Source organism: Pararge aegeria, chromosome 13 (genome assembly GCF_905163445.1).
Source record: "Pararge aegeria chromosome 13, ilParAegt1.1, whole genome shotgun sequence".
NCBI classification, from domain to species: domain Eukaryota; kingdom Metazoa; phylum Arthropoda; class Insecta; order Lepidoptera; family Nymphalidae; genus Pararge; species Pararge aegeria.
The window spans coordinates 11,237,848-11,261,305 of record NC_053192.1 but is presented as its reverse complement, the minus strand read 5'-3'; the positions used below and the strand labels follow the sequence as shown (position 1 = coordinate 11,261,305).

The 23,458-nt window shown below is 35.4% G+C and overlaps 3 protein-coding genes across 3 annotated transcripts; all 3 read left to right on the top strand.

Moving 5' to 3' along the window:
• Positions 1 to 525: 525 nt before the first annotated feature.
• On the top strand, positions 526 to 10,912 carry LOC120628611 (charged multivesicular body protein 2b-B). The gene is made up of 6 exons (XM_039897072.1): positions 526 to 678; positions 1,336 to 1,427; positions 1,685 to 1,801; positions 8,733 to 8,913; positions 9,552 to 9,658; positions 10,279 to 10,912. Exons 1-6 carry the CDS (start codon positions 645 to 647, stop codon positions 10,375 to 10,377), a joined length of 630 nt encoding a protein of 209 aa, XP_039753006.1. The 5' UTR covers positions 526 to 644; the 3' UTR covers positions 10,378 to 10,912.
• On the top strand, positions 3,565 to 8,397 carry LOC120628609. Its single transcript, XM_039897070.1, has 4 exons — positions 3,565 to 3,817; positions 4,201 to 4,449; positions 5,353 to 5,629; positions 6,495 to 8,397. The coding sequence occupies exons 1-4, from the start codon at positions 3,776 to 3,778 to the stop codon at positions 6,689 to 6,691; spliced, it is 765 nt and encodes a 254-aa protein (XP_039753004.1). The 5' UTR covers positions 3,565 to 3,775; the 3' UTR covers positions 6,692 to 8,397.
• A 2,663-nt stretch (positions 10,913 to 13,575) lies between the features above and the next one.
• LOC120628801 (gustatory and odorant receptor 22-like) lies at positions 13,576 to 23,201 on the top strand. The gene is made up of 9 exons (XM_039897421.1): positions 13,576 to 13,686; positions 14,090 to 14,228; positions 15,181 to 15,431; positions 16,805 to 17,065; positions 18,789 to 18,916; positions 19,687 to 19,846; positions 20,975 to 21,046; positions 21,567 to 21,656; positions 23,121 to 23,201. Exons 1-9 carry the CDS (start codon positions 13,576 to 13,578, stop codon positions 23,199 to 23,201), a joined length of 1,293 nt encoding a protein of 430 aa, XP_039753355.1.
• The last annotated feature ends 257 nt before the right edge of the window (positions 23,202 to 23,458 follow it).

Below are 23,458 nucleotides of genomic sequence, written 5' to 3'. Positions count from 1 at the left end.
CCTCTACCCTCCATAATATAAACATTATATGTAACGCTTCAACTTTTTCTGCGTATCTTAATCAAGTATTTGTGATATGAACTTAACAAATTTGGTTCTGTTTATTGTTATTAATACCAAAAATCAATAATCTTTAGCTACGAGAAAAGGACTTATTATAGCAATTATATTCCTACGTCTCGAGTTCGGCCATGACGCCCGACGTGCGCTTACGCGGAAAATAATTAAATGTAATTTGCAATTTATTGCAACAAAACCTTTAGTGTTTAGAAAAGTCATCATGCCTATTATGGTGGTACCAATCCCACGATATAATTGTTTATGGCTGACACGGTATTAAATCCCACTGCCAATTAGTTTACGCGTCAAGTTACGATGAACGAAATCATGAAATTATTATTTCTGATCAACTTAGATAAAAAAGGAGAAGGTATCAAGGCCAGTTGCTGTCACTGTGAAGGTTCATAGAGTGACAATGTCATTGTCTAAAATCGACTGTCAAGCAAGAGAGGAAAAAAAATAAACAAATTAGTCATTGTTGCTTGTGTATTTACTATTATTATTACACTTCTATTCATATTTTGTTAATTGAAAGTTCACTTCAAATTTTTGCTATATTTTACTCTCCCCAATTACATTCTAAAATGAATTTCTTCAGAAAAGAGCCTACTGTCAAAGGTAAATGATGTAAAGTGATTTAAACTTCAACAACAACTTGTAACAATTCCTCATTATTTATTTGAGTGTTTTATTTATATTATAATCACAATATGATAACTAATTTCATAGTAATCTAACTTGATAACCTATTACTACTACTTAACGATGACTACATGCCATCCATTACTCTGCTTATTATTGTTCCAATACTTGGCAGACTTGACAAGAAATTAAATTGAGTAAAAGAAAGAATACATTTATTTATCACAAGTATGTCGAAAGATTTATAATAGGTATAAGTCTATGAAGTGTTGTGTAAGTAAAATGGTTCTGACTCAGTTGAATTTTGCAAAAACAATGCAATGGAGATGCTCGTACATGCTCTAATCTCAAGAAGGATTGTGAAGACAATGGTTGGTCATAAACATATGCTAGCACAAACATTGTGCTGATTCCATATAAAAAATGTTTAGTTAATGAAGAGGAACATAAGCTATACTATTTTATGAGTGGGAATTAATAAAATTACAAAATGCCCATTTTTGCACTATGAACTGAAGTGTTATTATCATAATATAACCAATTTGTTTATAAGCCTTAAGCAATCTTGGATAGATTTTCCAAAATCAAAATCATTTCAGTACAATTTTAGATAATAGATTATAAAATTTTCAGAACAACAGAGAGAAAATGATCGGGAACTACGTAAGGCAGGAAGAGATTTAGAGAGGGATAAGATAGCATTAGAAAGAGAAGAGAAAAAATTGGTTTGTACAAAAAATTTTAAATACATAATAACATTTACTTAATTAAGGAAGAAGACATCAATAAAAAACCTTAATTAATTGATATGTACTAATGATTTGATCTAAGAAACTTGGCATATGAGCATTCACCATATTGCTTTAAATGCAGACTGAACCAATCAAATAAAAAACTTTGTATTAGTAATTAAAACAGTTTTATGTTTTAAGTTATGTCGAACTGGTAACTTAATATTAAATAAACTTATTTCCCATACAAGGAGATGGAGATAAAAAAGATGGCAAAGGAAGGAAATAATGAAGGATGTAAAATGCTAGCAAAGCAACTGGTACAAATGAGGAAACAAAAAACAAGGTTATACACTGCTAACAGTAAGGTAAGAAATTTAAGGCTGTGTTTGGTGGCATGAATCATATTTTTTTAAATTCTTTTGAATTGTATCTATGTTTAAGTTGTTTATATATTATAGCCTAACTTGACTAGAATTGGTTAAGTGATGCATTGTTGTGGAGTGTGGATCCTTAATTTGATTTAAATAATAGGTACTCTGTTTCACATATTATGTTCGGTCTATATTCAGGCAGATCATGCACATATCATACTTTAGAATAGAGTAGAACAAATAAACTTTATTACAACAAAACACAATAGGAAAACAGTAATACTACTTGGTGCTACTGTGCTAAGGCAGCCTTTACTAACTTTTAACAGAACTCAATTAAAAAAGGACAGCTTATATCTAAAGAAATTTCTTCTAGCCCTTCTTCTCAAAGCCCTTTAATCATGTAGTACATAATTTTTATGTAACACTGATACTTTTCTCAGCGTAAGCAAAGTAATTTTGCTACTTTCGGTTGCATTAAGTAATGAGTAAAATCGGTCCCATTCCCTTACTTCCGGAGCCTATTCAATCAACAAACAAGCAAATAAATAGTAATATTTACTCTTTTTATTATGAGCATAGATAAAATAACCTTATAGTTTCGCTAAAACAGCAAAAAAAAAATTATGTAGATCAAATAAATATCAAATAACATGTTATTTAATTCGTTCGTCATAACTTGACGCGTAAACTGTGTGGAACTAGAGCTGCATTAAGCAAACGGATGTATTCGTTACTAAGTAACGGTTGCGCCCGCCATCTAGGACTAAGTTAGAAGTTGCACACAAATGCACTTCGTCACACGTATTATCAATGCTGTGAGGAATTAATTGAGATAAGACTAATTGACTTTATGTAAGTATTGTGGTAACCTTGTAGAAACTGACGACATAAAGTTTCAAAAAGTATCGACATGTATCCTGTCTATAGTAAGTAATAATAATTATATTGATCAAAACAAAAAGAAAATATGTGGGTGTAATTGTCTAATTCTAAAAATTCTATTGTGCTTATTTTTTTATATGGAGGGTAGAGGTAAGGAGGATCATCTGTGTATATGAAAAAGTGTCGTCAAAATGTATTAAATTAGGATGGCGCCACATTTGCATCAAGGTAACTCTTAAAAGAAGCGCCAAATATAAATATTGTTATAGTAGGCTTGAAAAATAAACAAGGAAGTAAGGTTATATTTACCACAATATTTTGTACAACGTAAGTTGTTGAAATTCTCAATAATTAACTACTTTAGTCGATAATGACATTAAATTTTTTAACTCTGCATACTTCAATTCATCTACGATTGCTACATTCATACCATACCCTGTGCATCCACCAGCGCCATTGTGGAGGATTTTTGAACTGTTATTTAGCGCATACAACTGGACACTTTTTCAACTTTTCTCCCATATAAGATGACTCTCCTTACCTCTACCCTCCATATTTTTTTACCACACTACCTATTTCCGCGACTCAGTGGAAATAATATGTCCTATAATATTTCGTATCATTTACATTATCGACCTGTTATTTTATATCGAAATATCGACCCAAGAAAAAATATTGGCCAAAAATTTCTATTACATATATATTATCAAACAAAAATATCAATATTTTTTTGGAAACCTGTAGTCAAATTATCTCAAACTCTAACTCAAAAAGACCGGAACACGAAATTCGACAAACCAGAATAAAAAATAAGAGGCTGTATGGTCAATGATCTTTGCCTGTCCTAAAGAGGACGAATTAAAAAACAAAAACATAAAAAAAAAAAAGTAATAATGAAAATATTATTTACGTTTTGATTTTTATGTTTACGCGTCTTGATTTTCGACGTGCATAAAAATAAATCATATTTTATGCACAATTTCAGATAAAAAGTAATCGGTAGTTCATAATTCATATTTTACGTGCATAGTGTTTGTTCATGACAACAAGTGTAACATTATCTTATCTGCTTCTTTTAAATGTATGAGAATTGATCAGATAAATAATAAAATGGATTTGGGTATGGTAAGTGCCAATTTTATATTATTTTATTACTTCGCTAACACTAAACGTCCAGGATCACATACCTAAGCTTAATCTAGTCTATAGGATTTTCATTATGATTACTGCTTACTTAGCTCTCATACCATTGCCGCAAGAGGCGACCAAATAGTATTCCGGTGAGAGCATGACTGATTATGAGAATGATGCAGTAGTATTTAGTAGAAGTAATTAATGGTGGTGCTATGACCTGATGGGTGGTAATCTCCAGACAATGTAAAACACATGTAAATACTGTAAAAAAAAAGATCCCTTAGATGTTCAATGTATATAGCTATAACTATGCGAAGCACACAAATATGCTACTAAGAATGATGGAGTTTCTACTTTTTATTCTTACTCTAAAGGTAAAGGGCAAGCCCCTGATAAAAGATGAGGTAAAGGCTCTTTTGCAGCTCATAGAAATGAGCCCTATAATCACTAATAGGACTACCAATGCCACTACCAATAAACTGAAAATGGCTGAATGGAAAAGGATTACTGCCAGATTCAATGCCACTGCCTCAACATGTCGGCGTTCACCTCAGCAACTCCGTTTAAAATGGGAGAACCTTAAAAAGAACTCCCGTAAACGTAGCAAAATGAAGTTAAATCAGGTAAGTGTATATTTTATTTGAAAACAATAACATCTAAAAGTAAGTGATAAAATTTTACTAGTCATCTGTCAGAGCACTTAAACTTCTTCCTAACATATGAACTTAAATACTATTTTCACTTATTTAATCAGACTAGAAAAGCTTAACAAGTCTGGACAAACATTTTCACAGAGATAGATTATAGTTTGGAATAGCACACAGACTGTACTGTGTGTCTTGAGAAAACTACCACAGAAACTATTGTGGTATTAATATAAATAAAGTAATAAATGCGGGCAAAGTAGCAGTTAACAGGTAGATTTTAAATATTCTGTAAATCAGGCCAAGGATGAAAATGAAAGTTATTTAATAAAAAGAAATGATGATGATGATTATGATGATGATGACGATGATGATGATGATGAAGACAAGTAGAGTTTCTTACATATATACAGAGCACAAAACTATTTTTTGAAGTAAAGGAAAACATTGTGAGGAAACCTGAGAGTTCTACATGATGTTCTCAAAAGTGTGTGGAATCCACCAATCCACACTGGGCCACCCTGCTGGATATGCACAAGTAGGAGAGCTTTTTGTGATAGCCATGCTGTTTTCTGCTGCTAAGCAGTATTGTTGTAATACTGTGTTCCGGTCTGAAGAGTGTGGTTGCCAGTGTAATTAAGGCACCTGAGGCTTACGCCTCAAATTGATGCACACAGGGTAGCATGTAGCAGAATACGCTCCTTGCTTGCTCTGTGAAGTGTTGCTCTGTTTATTGGCTGTGATTTACCATCAGTTGAGCCATCTGCTTGGTCTGTCAATTAATCTTTTTTTTAATAATTAAATAAAAAAAAGCTTTCATAGAAAATTGATTTTGCCAAACCAGTAATTAATACAGGATTAATATTAATGCTATTTTTTCAGAGTAGTGATGGTACTACAGATTGTATTCCCCCTGATGACATACTTGATAGAGTAGCCAAGTTATTGAGCAGCACAATTTGCGATGGCACCATCCCGTATGGGGGTGATATAGAACTGGATGAGCCTGCTAGTGGCAGTGAAGGTGGTCTTCATGCAAGCAGTTGTGATGGCTCTGGTGATGAGTTTGTCCTTGGAGACATTAGAGTACAAAATGGAGTTAAATTGCAAGGGTTGCAGGATGAAACACAACAGAATGGTGAAATAATACATGTTTGGGGTAAGATATTGTGTGTATATTGTTTTCTGCGGATTGAATTTAATGTAGTTTTTACTGAGTGTAGACTCTTAGAAATGATTTACAGCCCTTAAGGCATCGATAAACAAAGCTTGTAGATTATAATTTATGTATGTAATTTTTACTGCATTATTACATAATCATCATCAGTCTTACTTACTAGTATCCCACTAATAGGTGCAGGTCTCTTTTCATAGGAGAGAGCAATATAATACTTACTCCCATCAAGCTGCTCCAGTATATTATATATTGGCTTATCTTACATAATCTACCTTTAAGCATTACACATGGTAGTATAAAACTGACTTATTAGTTCAAGGTTACTTTTAATGACGAGGTTTGGTAGCAGTTGGTGCTATACTCATCTCCCAAAAGATATTTTTAAATTCTTATGTTGTAATAGAACAATTTAAAACTTGCATGGACTGAAGTTGTCGCTTGGATGAGTTTGCATATGTATCAAATACAATCTTTTGTACAACTACAATCTTGGGTTTCTCTTGCATTACAAGTGAGAAGTGAATGTTGGCAGTCAGCTTTCTATACTTCCATCTATTCTTTGCCAGGAGTCTAGAGTTAGCATGTTCAATCATGAGGGCTTGGATTCTAACTATGATTTCAGTATTGTGTGGTTTAAAAATTAATAATTTATATACATGATTTATGACTATGGGAATACTAATGAATGCGAAATTATATTTGATATTCCTTAATTTAGGGCATCTAAGGTATAACAACTGGTTTTTTATATATAGTTAGTTAAATTTAAAGTATGGTGATCAGCACAAGCTACTTTTGATCCTGGATAGGCCTCAAATTCCCACTCAATTATAACTTTATTTTACAGGGAAACAAAATCAATCCAATTCAATACAGGATAACTGGCAGACAGCTAAACATCGAGCGCAGGCCGAGTATTATAAAAAGAAAAAGGAGTATTTAGACGCCAAAATGGAACAAATTTTACTAGAAAACATAAAACTAAAATTGGAAATTGAAAAATTAAGAGTAGGCAGTACATCAGTTAAAATTGAACCACTGTAAGGTGGCTATTCTCCATCAACTAAATATGATGAGTAGACCTGGTAGCAGATCCAGAATGGTTTAATATTCTGTAACGGAGGATGAAGAAAAATTAAAAAATATGAATGAGAATCAACCACATCTTTCTTTATCTTTGAAAAATGGCTGTGCATATTGGAGCGCACCGTATACATGTTCAAAAGCACTGCCTACCACAAAATTTTGTATAGCCCGTACTCCAGGAGAACTTTCCATCATATGCCTTAGTTTATCTATGGTATCTGCTAGGCGCGAAGTTACGTTCGCAGTTACCAATATATTGTGATCGACACTAAAATTATCTGTGTGCTGGCATTTTCTTGTTTTTTATGTTGTGATAATAATGATTTATTTATGGACCAGGCATCACTTCGAAGTCAAGTATGTCTCTCCGAAGTAACCAGTAAAAAGACAGTCATAGTGTTATACATAAAATTAAAGCTAAAGATTTTATCGAGTCTTGTACTTTTTGTAGTACAGATGTCGGTAAGAGGATGATATTTTGTATTTAATAAATGTGCTATTACTAAAATACAGTCTTTTATTTTGTCTGTACTTTTAAGAACGTTGGATAGTTTAACCCAGCGAAATAAAAAAAACTTGAAGCCACCCTTTTTAACAAATTGTCATTCAAAATAGGTACCAATCAGTTTATGTGAATGGCGCAAGCATCATGAATTGAACCGCAAAATACATGATTGGTTCCACTTTATGTCATGTAGCACGGGACCAGCCTTGATTGGCCGGCAGTTTATCGGTCAGCATTGTGATTAGCGAACTAAATGCATGCGAGGCACGTTTCATAAGCCCTCTCCCAGCTATTTTTGGTCAGTATGTCTTTTTCGTTCGCTGGTTTAACCAGGTTAGTCTTATTATTTCTTACAGTCTTCGGTACTGGTGCTGAACAGCGAAAACATGGTAGAAATCGGCTCAGTCTGTAATGAACTTTGAGTTTTAGAGTTTGAGATAGTTGACCTTACTTTTACGATATAGTTGACACTATATCGTAAAGTGAGGTCAACTATCATTAAAATTAGTTTAGCCGTACGAAGATAAGCTCAGGAAATAATGTCCATCCCCGTGCCTCTTCGAAGTGAAGGTTGGTGGACTCATCACACCTCTGAGAACGTAATGTAGAATTCTCAGGCATGGAGGTTTCTTCACGATGTATTCTTTACCGCTAAAGCAATTTGCTAAAGTCCGCGGCAACTAGACAATAATTACAGTCTGTCTCAATCACGGTAAGTTCAATTAAATTCACCGGTATGGGAGTACGTGGGTACGTTTATAAACAACTTATTTTCATCGCACCTACCTACTTAAAGCAACGCTAAACCGTGGCGACAACCGGCGTCCTTAGCGTATCTTAATTCCTGCTTGCATCAAACACTTCGTAATTACTTCCGTTTTAGTGTAGCGCAGCGTCGCAGTATGTTAAGCTCCAACTTTGTCTTAAGTAGGTACCTAATTTGGTAGGTACGTAATTTCAGTGTTCCCACAAACAGAGTTTTCTTTGTTTTAAATGAAATCATAGGCCGTCCAATTACGGCCTGCTCGATTCGTTCACCAGTGATCAACATATACGAACCGGTGTAGCTGCTCGAGTTGTTCCATGTACCTACCTACTCGTAATTCCACCTTGAAACAGTTCATCCTGACTGCTTCAAACTTCATATATACCGATTTTGACGGCGGATTGGCACAGTGGGCAGCGACCCTGCTTTCTGAGTCCAAGGCCGTGGGTTTGATTCCCACAACTGAAAAATGTTTGCGTGATGAACAGGAATGTTTTTCAGGGTCTGGGTGTTTATATTTGTATATTATAAGTATTTATGTATATTATTCATAAAAATATTAATCAGTCATCTTAGCACTCATAACACAAGCTATGCTTACTTTGGGGCTAGATGGCGATTTGTGTAGTGTCGTATTTATTTATTTATTACCGGTCAGAATCATCTAAAGACCGGTTCATTCCATTCAATAAAAAATTTATGAATAAATTACTCTTATTTTCTTGCAGATATCAAGTGTGCAAATACAGAACAAGGCGATGGGCGCGAACATAGCAATAGCTGGAGCCATGGGCGCCACCGCCAAAACTATGGGCAGCATGAACAAGATCATGAACCCACAACAGATCGCCAAGGACATGGAGGCATTCAAACAGGCGAACTTGAAGATGGACATGACCGATGATATGAGTAAATTATTTTTTGTTTTCCATTCCACAAAAAAATTATCCCCTCGAGCTAAGGATCCGATGGATCAAAATTAATATACAGGGTTAAATAAAAAATACCAGAAAGCTTTCAGGTTGTAGTTGTATACATTAGGACTAACAACATTTATTCTACAACTTTTTTTTAACTCTATAGTTTGTGAAATATTAAGCACTAGCGTACCCAGCCCGCTTCGCCGGGCTAGATTTTGCTTTATTTTATGCAGTTTGACAATTCAAAAATACAAGTGCTCCATTCGTCACCAAACTTTACAGGATTACTCGCCAGGTCAATCCGGAGATTCCCTGAAAGTTTCATTGAAATCGGTCCAGCCGTTTCGGAGCCTATACCCAAACACTGTCTCTTTTACATATATAGATAGATTAAATAGTTTACATAGATAATCTACTTGTTACTACTCTGTAATGTAACATGTGAAACATCGCGCGAACCACGACACGACAAAGTTGTCCAATCACATGTATTTGTTTTCAGTGTAATGTCACTCTACAGAAACAATTAATCCTAACTTTTTAACTTAAAAAAACAATCAAATGTAAATTCTGCACTTCAGATTTTTTACGACAATTTTACGTACTCATTTTTGTTTTTATTTGTAGTTTCAGATACATTAGATGACATTATGACCGAGTCGGGCGACGAGGAGGAATCTGAGGGCATTGTCAACCAGGTCTTGGATGAAATTGGCATCGAAGTTAGTGGAAAGGTAAGAAAAGAGAGTTTCAAAGTCTGACAAGGTAATAACATTACCGACCCACTACAGTGCACGGATTTCCTCTCAGAATGAGAAGAGTTTAGGCAGTTTTGCAATTTGCACGAATTCTCTCAAGCCTGCAGGTTTCCTCACGATGTTTTCCTTCATCGATAAAGTAAGGTTATATTTTAAAACGCACATATCTCTTGATTTCGGCCGTCCACCTTGTTGGAAGACCCCAAATGAGGTGGACGGAAGACAAAAAGCGCGCAGCTGGATGGGATATATCATTTTATATAGTAACAGGTATGTACATGTAGGTACCAGATATCTGTTTATGATATTATTTCTTCTTGTGCGTTCGTTCGCTTGGAAATATGCCTATGTTATTCTCAGACCCATGAACTCTAAAAAAAATCTTGCTCTGTGAAAAATAAAAACAAGTCTACCCCACGGAACCGCAGTTACATCTTTACGGGATAAAAAGCAGCTATAGTGCTATTTCAGCCTACCATTTGTTTGCTTTTTTAACAGATCCGTTCAGCTCTTTTATTATGATTGGCCAACAAACATCCACCCAGATTTTCGCATTTATAACATTAGTATAGATTGGACTTATATTTATTTTTCAGATGGCAAATGCACCGTCGGTCGCACGCAACAAAGTTGGCGAATCCACATCCGATATCGATAAGGAACTTATGGCGCAGTTAACTAAACTTAAGTCGTAGGGTTATAAATAAAATATGCCTTGATATAAGTATAAAATTGTTATTTGTGTTAAGACTCAGGTGAAGGCTAAATTAGGTTGGGTAATCTACAACTTTCGATACACGCGAGTAAAACAAACTTCTATTCATGTTTACTTGTGAATTTACTTTTTAGCAGATATCCTAAGCGTCAGCGTGCGTCCACTGCGTGTGTGCGTGAACATAGGCCTCTTTCAAGCAGCGCCAACTTTTCCTATTTTCTGCTTTCCTCATCCAGTCGATGCCTGCCACTTTTCCGAGGTCGTCGCTCCATCTAGTTGGGGGGCGTCCGACACTCCGTTTACCGACACGCGGTCTCTACTCGAGGACCTTTCGACTCCAACGACCATCGGTCCTCCGACAAACGTGACCAGCCCACTGCCAGTTTAGTATGCTAACACGATGTCTGTTACTTTAGTTCTTTGGCGAATCACTTCGTTACGGATCTTATCCCCCTAAGACCATGCATAGCTCTTTCCATACCAGGCTGATTTTTGATTTGTTTATAGCGATGAAATAAATATAGGCAGGCATGCTTTTTTTAAACAGTAATAATTTTTTTAAATTGACGGACTATCGCCTATAAAGGCGTAAGTGTTAAGTCTGATGTTCCTGTAATTACAACGGCAATCTAGCCCTCAGACTTGAACACTGCAATAATAACCATGGTAACTGAAACAGTACCGTGAGTGTAAAGTCAAGGCCAAATCGCCGCGTCCAATCACAAGCGCAGTGAACAACCAATCACAAAAAGCGATTTCGAGCGAGGCTTGTTATTGGTCGCACGCAAAACATTTTTAATATTTAACATGCTAATAACTTATGGCTAGCGCACACCGTTGACGGCAGTACAGAGTATGTTCCCAACGGGAATCATGATATTTTTGTCATGTCTCGATCTTAACTTGTTTTATAACAAAGTACAGAATCTAATGTTTCAAAACCGATCCTAAGGCATCTATGGGAAACGTCTGCAATAGAGACATTTAAAAAAAAAATATTATTAGAGAATTGATCGAGATGGCCCACCTGATAAATCTTACATTTACTACCTTAAGAAAATAGTACCCAAATGTTAATAAATATCCGTCCAATGCAACTAAAGACAGATTGTATAAAAAATATTACACAAAAGATTCTTGCAAACATCGATTTAATATAGGCTATGCTTGCACGTCTTAAGCACGTTCTTAGCTTTATCAATTATTTATTATTATTAACTATATTCGTACGGCATGCTTACATTAAATTTGGTACTTATATGAATTAGTCTTCTTACTATTTAATTTTGTAGACTATGTACAATTTCTAATACAAATAGCTGAAAGTGTTCCAGGAGAAAATAAATTTAACATCTATGTACAAGTCCTGATATTTAATTTTAATTTCTGACTATTGTTTGGCAGGGCATATTTGAAACTGCATGTAATCATTTATCGTCCATTGATATAGGACCTGTTTCGCAATCGCACGTTAAGCTTTTAAAAGTTATTTTGATACTTATTCAATGTTGGAATAATTCATTTATTGGGCGACTGGGAAAAAGGTCCTTACTGTTTCTCAAATAAATAAAAAAATAACTTATTTATTAAAATGTAATAACACTGTGATATCTTTATAGCTTGAATAAATGATATCTAAAGTTGTAAAACTGGATTTAATTTTTTACATTTTACAAGTTGTGTATATTTAAAGTATAACTAGTAATTGTAGTAGTAAAAGTGTTTATTTTCCTCTCCACTACTGGAAATTGGGCGTGAGCTCAGCGAACTTCGAAGCGAAAATATTTTTCCACGCTAGCGATTTTTGCTTACTCACGGATGTTGCTCAACCAGTACCAACTTCCTTCTTCCAACGCGTCGTTTGCTCTCTACTTTGCATCATTATTAGCTGGAGCAGTTGGTCGCTCAACGTAGGTCAACGTTGGTCTCAGGATGTGGCCCAGATATTCGACTTTTCTCTTCGTGATGTTTTGCAGAAACTGTCCAGCTAATGCGGAACATTCTACGGTAGCACCACATCTTAAAGGCTTCGAGACATTTCTGAGTCCCAGTCTCGATAAAACGACAGGCCTGGAAAAGTAAATACCTTTTTGAAAATTAATTTAAAAGGTGGCAGAATAGGGAATGGAAGTTTGTGTGGGAACAAAATAGCATCTGAAATAGTGCGCGAACAAAGAGGCAGGTGTAGTCTTTCATATTTTACAATTTTTACGAGGACCTTCCGGGCGCAACTGTGTGGTGTGGTTTTAAGTAGTCGATCCCGGGTTCGATCCCCGGGATATTTATAATTTCTGAATTTTCTCCGGTCAGGTGTGATGGGAGGCTCCGGCAGTCCACCCTACCGACAATAACTTTCATCTAAGCGGTTCAGCGTTCCAGTACAATGTCGCGTAGAAATTGATGAGGGTATAGGTTTTATATAACCCTAACAGGTTAGCCCGCTACCTTCTTAGAATGCATCGCCTACTACCAGGTGAGATTGCAGTCAAAGGCGAACTAGTAGTGGAAAAAAATAAAGTACTGTATTTGACGTATCCAGGTCAAAAGAATACATTACACTACGTTCACTCAACTATATTATATATAAGCGAGCATTTAAGTCCAAATAGTCATTATACAGGCACGTTCGTTAGCATTAAAATTCAAAGGGTTTACCATCGTTAGCTTTCAAGTTTAATGGAATAGGCTACTCATTCTTGTTTACCTATTCGATAATGCCACCTCTTGGTACCTAGAATATTTAAGGGCTGTTCATTTATTACCTGTTCTGACAGTTCACAAAAGGCGCTTTACTACTGCGTTACACAATATCGAGCCTTTACCGCAACTTAGCGTAACCGACCAAAAGCTATTCTTTTATTATTTTTGCAGACAAATGTTCTGTTTTTTTTAAATAATGTTAAATTATTATTAAATAACAGTACAATTTTCTGTAAGAATAATTTACAAATTAGAATTTATTTTAGGGTTTTGTTTTTTTCTTCAACTGTTTATCCGCCGGGTTTTAGAATTGAAATAAAAAAAATATATGTGTGTACCTATAGGTAACACAAAAACAAACCGTGTGTAAAATTGGTTTCTGTCGGTTAGTAGGCGATAATGACTCGATATTTATTCCACTTACGATACAGTAAAGCAGCTTTTTCTCGTAGGAATACTTTGAATTGTAAGCAAAAAAATGATACCAGATCATTTGTTTGAGGAAGGCATAAATTATTCATTATTAAGGAAAGATATGAAGCATTTGCAGCTGAATAGAATTGTTTACGAGAAATCGCAGAGGGATTATGTAAGTAATAGGTACACTTCTTTACTAACCTTTTTGATTTTTGACCACTAGCTTATCACATATGTTTTCAAAAATAATCATTTATATAGGTACACTATGCTAATAAAAAACTTTAAAGTTTGAATGTTTTTTACTCAATCACGCCAGAACGGCTAAACGGAATCGGATGTAATTTAGCAAAGAAAGTGATTAAAGACTAGAATAGCATATACCTACCTAATAATAGCACTAATTTTTTTCCCTGAAAAATATACGTGGGATGGATTTGACGATTGAACGAGAGATCGACATGGTCTTTTGCATAGTGATCGTTAAGAAGTTAGAGACGTTTCACGCGAATAAAGTCGCGGGGAGAAACCACTTACGAGGTAACTTATTACTTATAAATTTTAATATCCTGTAGGAGCGTGAACAGCGTAATCTGCTCTCATCTCAGGACGGCGATACTTGTGAAATGCACGATCAGTTCTACAGAGACCACAAACTTCTCCTTGTTCTGTTTCGAGCATTGGCCGTTATGCCGATTACTCGTTCGAGACCTGGTAAGTAAGTAGATTATAGTAATCATTGCTGTGCTTGATAGCCGGTGTAAATACTATTCAACTCGGCTCCCCAAAAGTTAGGTCGAAAATCTTTCCACTGCGCTATCACCGCTTTAATTTTTACTATGAAAAACAATAATACTGACTGGGATAATTGCATTAACACTTACCATGAAGCGGTGCAAGAAATGTCCCCGCTTCAACGGCTTCGGAAGGATGCCCACGAGCTGATGCTAAAGAGAACTGCCTCGGAATCTTAAACCAGCTTGGCAAACTCCATCCTGAGTAGATGGTTCCTCCACTTACGATAGATTTAACATTACATAGTAGATTATCAAAGAATGTAGCGATAAAATCCCTAAAAAAAGTTTGGTTAGTCTTTTGGTATAACCTAATTAGGGTTGAGATACCTACAATTATAAAGCTTTATTCGAAAGTTTTAATAGCCCCGAGAGTTTAATTTTATCACAGCAAACTTTTTACGACTAAAAAATCAGTTAACGCTTTTAGTTATAGAACTGTATGATTGCTTTAGCGTTACTATAAGCTATAATTATATATATTGCCGTATTATTTAATTAAAAGCTTAGTTAAATAATACGGCATAATAAGAGCGAAGCTACGAGCGAATAACGAGCTACAACTACTCTGTTGTCGGTAAACGGTGATATTCCTGTGGATAGGAATTCGACTTCACTTTCGAAAGCCTGAATCCGATTTCCAGCATGCACCTCTAACTTTTCTAAGTTATGTGCGTTTAAACCAATTAAAATATCACTTGCTTCAACGGTGAAGGAAACACCGTGGGGAAACCGGCATGCCTGAGAGTTCTCAATAACGTTCTCAAGGGTGTGTGGAGCACACTCTGGCACTTTTTTGAAACTGTGCAAACGGTGAAAAAACATTTTGTGAGCTATATGAAATATCACAAATGGGATTGTTTATTTTCCAGGTACAATCACATTCAGTTGGAAATCCCGTGCCACAGCATACGCTATATTCTTTTACATCGTTACGACTGTCATCGTTTTGATCGTTGGTTATGAACGCATCATGATTCTGCGCTCGACAAAAAAATTCGACGACTACATTTATGCTATACTGTTCGTCGCTTTTCTTGTCCCGCACTTTTGGATCCCATTCGTCGGATGGGGTGTCGCGCATCAAGTGGCCATTTATAAAACGAATTGGGGAAAGTTTCAAGTAAGGGTCAAATTCTTAACACTGTTACCGTTCTCTTCGGCCTAGCTTACTAAGTTTTCACCTTAGAGTAAAATATGTTAAGTTTATCAAGGTATAAACGTGACTTCTATGTACCTACATTTTTTTATGGTGATAGTTGACGTACCATGGTGGCCCACCTGAAAACCGGCGTCTATAATATATTATATTATTTTGTATTTATTTATTTTAGTTAACAAAAAAAAATCTTATAGCATCAGGAAACCACCCAGGTTTATAATATATGCTAACAGAGAATTAAGTCTAGGTACGTTAACTGCAGAACATTATTGCCAGTTTACCATGATGTGTATAAAAATGATCATAAGTGACTCAAAAAGAAGGATTTCAGTTTTTTCTTAATATTACGAGGATTAATATTGTCTCGTACATCAGTGGGTAATTCATTAATAAGGCGAGGAACTAGGTAAACGTTCGTGCGCTGGCCATACCTATTGAACGCGCCCGAAGTGCATAACCGGCCTCAACTGACAACATGGCAACACTAAGCAGGGCATGTAAGGCGTAGGCGCATCAACCTGAGGCTTAGGTATTCAGCCTTATGTGCCTGTAATTACACCGGCAACCACGCTCTTCAGACCGGAACACATTTGCTGCATTAATAAGCATGACGGTAGTTTTTCCCAGAACAAGCTCTGTCACAAAAGGCTTTCATACTACTATTAATATTGGTCGTTGCTCTTTGGATGCATAGATTCAAGCGTTTGAATTTTAAGCTAAAATGTAATATTTAAACTTATCTTAGTTTTAAGCTAAACTGTAATATTTTTTTGAAAGGCCTTAAAGGACTTGATCCAGGGCCGCAAAATAAATTAAAAAAAAAAGCGTTTGAACCTCCGCTGTTTGTCCATAAAGCAAGGTAGCAACTTTTGGAAGGTTGCATATTTTGATGAACCACTATGTTAAACAGCTGATTTTGAATAGTTATTTTTGTTTTATTGCTTGAACGGTTACATAGGCTACTTTTAATTCCATAAAAGTATATTTGTGACGGCCGACTGGCGCAGTGGGCAGCGACCCTGCTTTCTGAGTCCAAGGCCGTGGGTTCGATTCTCACAACTGGAAAATGTTTGTGTGATGAACATAAGTGTTTTTCAATGTCTGGGTGTTTTACTGTATATTATAAGCATTTATGTATTTTATTCATAAAAATATTCATCAGTCATCTCAGTACCCATAACACAAGCTATGCTTACTTGGGGCTTGGTAGTATATTTATTATTTATTTATTTATATATTTATTTAAATTACAAAGCGTAGGTAAATGTGACTTAAAATAAGAATTATACTCTCTTATAAATCTACTTTCACTCTAGATCTGTTGTTATTTACAGGTGAGATATTATCGTATCACGGGCGAAAATCTACAGTTCCCGAACTTGAGAACAACAATAGTGATCATAAGCGTCGGCTGTTTGCTCCTAGCAGTGGGGTTTCTTCTTAGTCTATGTGCTTTATTAGACGGGTTCATATTACGGCACACCACAGCGTATTATCACATAATAACGATGATAAACATGAACTGTGCACTTTGGTACATAAACTGCAAAGGCATCAAGATAGCATCGCAAAGTCTTTCAAAATGTTTCCACAGGGTAACGTATTAAAACTTTAAAGTATTATACTATGTTTTCGCAACACTTCCAAAGTCAAAGTCAAAAATATCTTTATTCAAGTAGGCCCATAGGTGGCACTTTTGATGCGTATATTACATGAATATTACACGGTAGTGAGATGATGGCGATAATCAATATTCGTAATTGGCATATTTGGAACATCGTCAGACTCCACTATAAATATTTTGGAGTGTGAGGCGAAAGATTACTTTCACTATTTTTAATTAAATATTAAATATTTTTTAATTTAACTAAATATTAAATTTTAAATATTTTTGATTTATTTCTTCACTTACCTTTCTATTATTCGAACTATGAGGCCGTGTGGTGACGGCAGATGAGAATACAGTTCTCACCACCCCTCTTCTTCCCGCGGGTGTCGTACGAGGCGACTAAGGAAATATAACGGAGAACGGACAGCAGCGTCCTCTGTGTTACTACTACCATCTACTGCGATCTCCAACCCGTCTGTCCAGCGTGGTGATTATGGGCAAATCCTCCCAATGGGAGAGGCCTTTAGTCCATCAGTGGACCGTAATAGGCTGTTGATGATGATGATGATGATTCGAACTCATGATTTCAAACTCACATCGTAGCGTGTGTAGGTACGTTGTTGATATACCATAGACGCTCAAACACTTTGATTACGAGCTACTCGTTTCTGATACTCGTTCGATAGGAACGCGCCGCAAAACAAGAACTACTTAAATGCTAATAACTCCTAGCCGCCTAATGTCAATAGTAAATAGGCATCTTCTAGGCAAGCGCGCTCTACCTAAAACTACACCCGCAATTACAATTTGTTTTAAATGCAATCGAGCGGTGGTATGAAGGTATAGGGTATACCTATATAAATTTAAGAATCCATTCCATAGTGCTTTTGGTTAATACATATATAAATATACCCGTAATGATGTAGTGGAACCTAAGTGCTTAACTTTAAAGCCGTATGTATGCTAATCTACAATCTCATCCGATAGAGTGATGACTGATGTGTTCGGATTAGACGCTTTGCATAGAAAAACTAATCCACTCACATCAATTTTTGGTTTGAGACTTAAATACACGCGGATTTTTTTATTAACTAACTTTCAATATAGGGGGAGATAATTAAATTGTTTATTTATGTATACAGGATATCTTTGAGGTACCTATAATGACAGGCGTGTATGGCGTATCTTTATCATTATTTGTATCACCATCGTCATTGTCAACACATTACCGGTCCACTGGAATCCGCAGTTAAAGGTTAAGTACATCGTCCACCACGCTGCCAAAGTGATGTTTGATAGACTTCACACGCCTTTTGAAAACATTATGGAGAACTTTCAGGCAAGCGAGCGATATTTTATTTGCTAAAATTAAAAAAGCAAATAACGCCGTAAAGTTATAGTTTCATTCCATTTTTGTGATACTAGAGTAAGAAACAACGTTTTGTCAACAATTTGGTGTTTATAAATGGGAGGTTCGAGGACAATTCGGCAATTGATTATTTCAGTATTTTCTCTGGGCTGGTCGGGTTGGAGGCTTCGGCTAGTGACAACCCTACCGACAAAGTGGTGTCACCAAGAAATTAAGTTCCGTTACGGCTTTACGTTGCCGTTTAGAAACCGGATAGCCAACTGCCATCTTAAATCAATTCCTCAGGAAATACTTGTTATGTTGTAACTCCGTAATTACATGAGATTCCGTATGTACTTAGGACGTAGAAGTTGAGTGTACAGCGAGTCTTATATCCAGTTATCGATATCTCTGGCTCAACTTATCCGAGCTTCTACAGTCACTGGGAAACGCGTATGCACGAACGTACTCTACCTACTGCTTATTCATGTGAGTAAAGTTTTAAATATTTGTTGTTGTGAAATGTTGCATCTAATTATTTATTAGTGTATTTATTATTTCACTCGCTATTGCCAGCGACTTCGTCCGCGTTAATTTTGGTATTTCACAAAATCCCACGACAACCGTCAGTTTTCCCAGGGTTTGGATTTTGGGTACTATTGTGATGTCACTGAAGCTATCGTGATGAAATTTTAACAGTGATCGCCTGTATCCTGGAAACAAAATATTTTTTATCCAGAAATAGCAATCTGAAAGTTTTCCAGCAGGATATTTAATTCTCCTGGAAAACTTTCTGGTTGCTATTTTTGTAACGGTACTATCGTAGCGGTAAAGGTAACACCTTTTCCGTTACCGTGTACCATAGTATACCTAACATAATAAATCTTGATATTTGCCCGGCCATAACATACTTCCATAGGATAACAAACATAGGTTGACAACCCCCTGGCGCATTGGTGACCACGTGGATTCATAAGTGGGCGTCCCAGGTTCGATCCATTTTGAGAATTAATAATTTCAGAATTTTGTTTGGTCAAAGAGTAGAGTAGGAAGTCCGTGGCTAGTTACCAACCTACCGAGTTAGTCCGGTATCATTTTAGACTCACCATCACGTGGAACTGCAGTCAAGGGCTAAATTGTAGGGAAATTTAAAAAAGTGCGGATAAGTCGCAGGCGACGCCAAAGTGCCAGCTTACTGCTTTATTAGATACTCTATGGGGTTACAAACTAATTTTTTAATGAATGCTTATTATTGGTAGGTTCTTTAATATAACGATAGCGGTTTACGGCGCGCTGTCGGAAATAGTGGACCATGGGTTCCGATTCAGCTTCAAGGAGATGGGGCTATTTGTAGATGCTGCTTACTGCTCAACGCTGTTCTTTATTTTTGCTGATTGTTCCCATAAGGCAACGCTTCAGGTAGGTTAAGTTTTAAGTACGGCCCATGAGAGAAAACTAATTTTTTTTTTGAGTGCATAATAGCTTAAGGGCAGTTAGAGTATTTATACATTCATTTATTTGTTGCCAACGTAGGTATGTCTCGATCCTTAAAATATATTATGAGGTTCATATAAATATTGAGAAGGGTTGTTTCATGTTATAAGTTTGACCGCTTTGCCTGTTAGTATAACTAATCATTGCGGTCAAGCTAATGAAGTAATTTAACTATTTTTTTTCTATTTGTAAGTTATTCACAAGCATCGATTAACATATAAATATAATAACTAATCAAATCTGAAACTTCAGCTGTAATATTACAGTTAGTATAACTGCGAAACTATCCTTGTAAACATGGCATTAAGAAATGGATCATCATCATATAAACCCGTTACCAGCCCTCTACAGTCTCTCACCTCAATGAGAAGCGGTTAAGGCCGTAGTCCGCTACGGCGGCCCAGTGCGGATAGGTGGACTCCACGACCACACACCTTTGAGAACATTATGGAGAACTCTAAAGCTTGCAGGTTTCCTCACGATGTTTTCCTTCACCGTTGATAGTAATGATATTTAATTGGATAAAATGCACATTACCTAGTAAGGTTAGAGGTGCGTGTGCATACGAACTTGGCCCCTGAAAGTGAAGTCTAAGTCCTACTGGCTTATAAGAAAAGAAAAGTACAGCATAATTATATTTAATCTGATTGAAATCCTACAAAACATATGTGAAAGTGTGGATGTTTGTTACTTAATCACGAAAAAACGGCTAACAGAATTTAACTGAAATTTGACAGACATGAAGCCATTAATATGGAAAAGAACTTTTTTTTTTACTAAGTATGTTTATCTAATACTAATAAAACTGTCCTGATGCTGCATACAGTCTGCAGACTACCAAAGTCCTCAACAGCTAACACGACTGGTGTTAAGGCTCATTGATTTGGTCTAGATAGATAAGTTTTAAGATGATAGGCTAGCAGTGGGCATTACGGAAGTTTGTAGCCATGAATTATTAAAAATTTTGTTTAAATTACTTTCAATCTAACCAGTTCAGTTCTTAACATTATGGTTACTTGCGCCCAAGCATTATCAAAATATCACATTTAACAGGTTGCTGCTGGAGTACAAGACACATTACTTTCGATTGATGTTCTGTCCGTGGATCGACCAACTCAGAAGGAGGTATCAATTTATGTCATTGTATGATAAATGTGAACTGAAAACCAGTATCTAGAAACATAAATAAAAATAGTAAACATTATATAATTACAATATTTTTTTATACGTGAAATAATAAACTTAAAAAGTTGAACTTATTGAAATATTAGGCACTCAGATGTAGTTATATATCAGTAAATATATATAAATCATTAATATTTCTTTTGTCTTGACACTAAAGTATATAATTATTATAAGTTTGTATATTATTGTCTTCTTGTTTGTATAATTATAATTAATAACACTATTTAATAATATAAAAAGAAAGTTTGAGAAGGTGTTCCGATATGTTAATATTTAAACAGCACATTCATAGCTCATAAAAAGCGGCTCGGATTTAAATGTACTTTGGTCCAAAGATAGACTATGGTATATACTATAGGATATATTTCTATCGCGGGAAAATATTTTAGTCTAGTGAGAAAACATAAATTTCTCAAGGTAGCGGGCGATTATTTTGTTAATAATAAAATCTTTTTTGTAGATTGATCACTTCATTCAGGCCATTGAAATGAACCCTGCGGTTGTAAGCCTAAAAGGATACGCACATGTTAATAGAGAACTTCTTACATCGGTCAGTATCATATCCCTTCCAACATTATATTTCTACCAATGATATTTAACGAGTATATTATCTACTGTAATTAATGAAACCATCATAACCGTCAATAGCACCCTGGGTCTCCTTTCTCATAGAAGAGAGGTTAGTATATAGCTTATACCCCTAGACTTGACCACTCTGCTCCAATGAGATTTAAAAAAATTCATTGCAATGAAAATTTACCTACTGATTAAGATCCGTTGAAACAAAATATGGCGTAAGTGAATTATTTTTGAATTTTGTTCTTTAATTTACACTGGCAACTACGCCGTTCGGACCGGAACACAGCATTGCGGCAGAAATAAGCAGGGCGATCTAATAATAAGGTGCTTCCCCGGATAAGCTGTGTCACAAAAAGCTCTCCTACATAATGTTTATAGTCACAGAGAAAAGAAAGAAAACGCCCATTTCGGAAAAAGTCGTAGACGTCATCGATCGGTTCGGTATTATTTATTTAAAGTATTAATTTTTACCTTAAAACACCAAGCGTCTCCTAACAATATGGCTTAACAGCTTTATTATAAAACTCAGTTTATACTGGTACTAAATTATACTCCAAGGTGTCATGCCTTCAACGGTTACCTTGTAATAAAGTGAAATAGAATCTCAAAGGGCGGTGTTATCCGACGCCGACCCTGTCTTATGACACTTTTTAGCCAAACTGTTGAGGAAGTTTAGTTTTATGCAGCAATATAAAATTTTATGTCAAAAACGGAGTACCGAGTCTATACAATGCGTATAAATAGATAATAATAGCTTTATTTTATCTCTTAAAAACTACATATTACATTGTCACAATCACTATCAGATATTTTGTACCGATTAAAATTAATATAATACGAGTATAAGAGATTTCTCAAATATTTCTTTGTGTTCGATAAATAAGGTTTTTATAGATGGCTTATTAGTTTTATAGTTCCACTCCTAGATGGAATGGATAGCGATTTATTTATTTATTTTCAACATCATTGTAGAATGAAAAAATACATATAAAAAAAAATCTATCTTGTGAGAGATAGAATTTTTAAGAAGAGATGAGAGCGGAGCATGCTTCCAAGCAGCATAGTCGTTAAAAAAGTCATCAATCGTATAGTAACCACGATGTATTAAATGGGGTTTAAAACATTGTTAAAACTTATGCATTGGCAGGTCCAAAATTACCTAGGGAATCATATTATAAAAGCATATACTCAACCCCACAAATGACTTCTGGCACCTTTCGCAAACGATATGCCGATGTCACTAACTTATGTCCATTTCGAGTAAGGCGTTTGTTTATATCCACTTTTCGTTTATACGACTATGTTCATTTTAAGTTAAGTTTCCAAATATATGTTTATATGTGATGATTCATTTAGGTGGATGTGATAGGACTATTTAAAAGAAAAAAGAATAATTTGTAAGCCATGTTTAATTTATTATGATGCTTTGTTGCAGGCGATAAGCATGATAGCGATATATCTTATAGTATTGCTGCAGTTCAAGATCTCGCTGCCCAAGGATCCATCTAACATTTAAACTTCAAACTGTCAATAAATCGGGTCTGCTTTTAGACTCAGATAAAAAAATACCATATAAATACATACAGTAGCCAATAATATTATTTATTATTAAAAAGCACTTTATTGCGCGCACATGTAGTGTTTAATGTTAGATTTAAACTTCATAAATCTCAGCATTTTGCTGTCCTAATAATTTCTCAAATAGTACATAAGTACCATTGTACCTTTGCACTGTGTTGGGTTGATTTGTTTATATTATAGTTTGCGTATTAT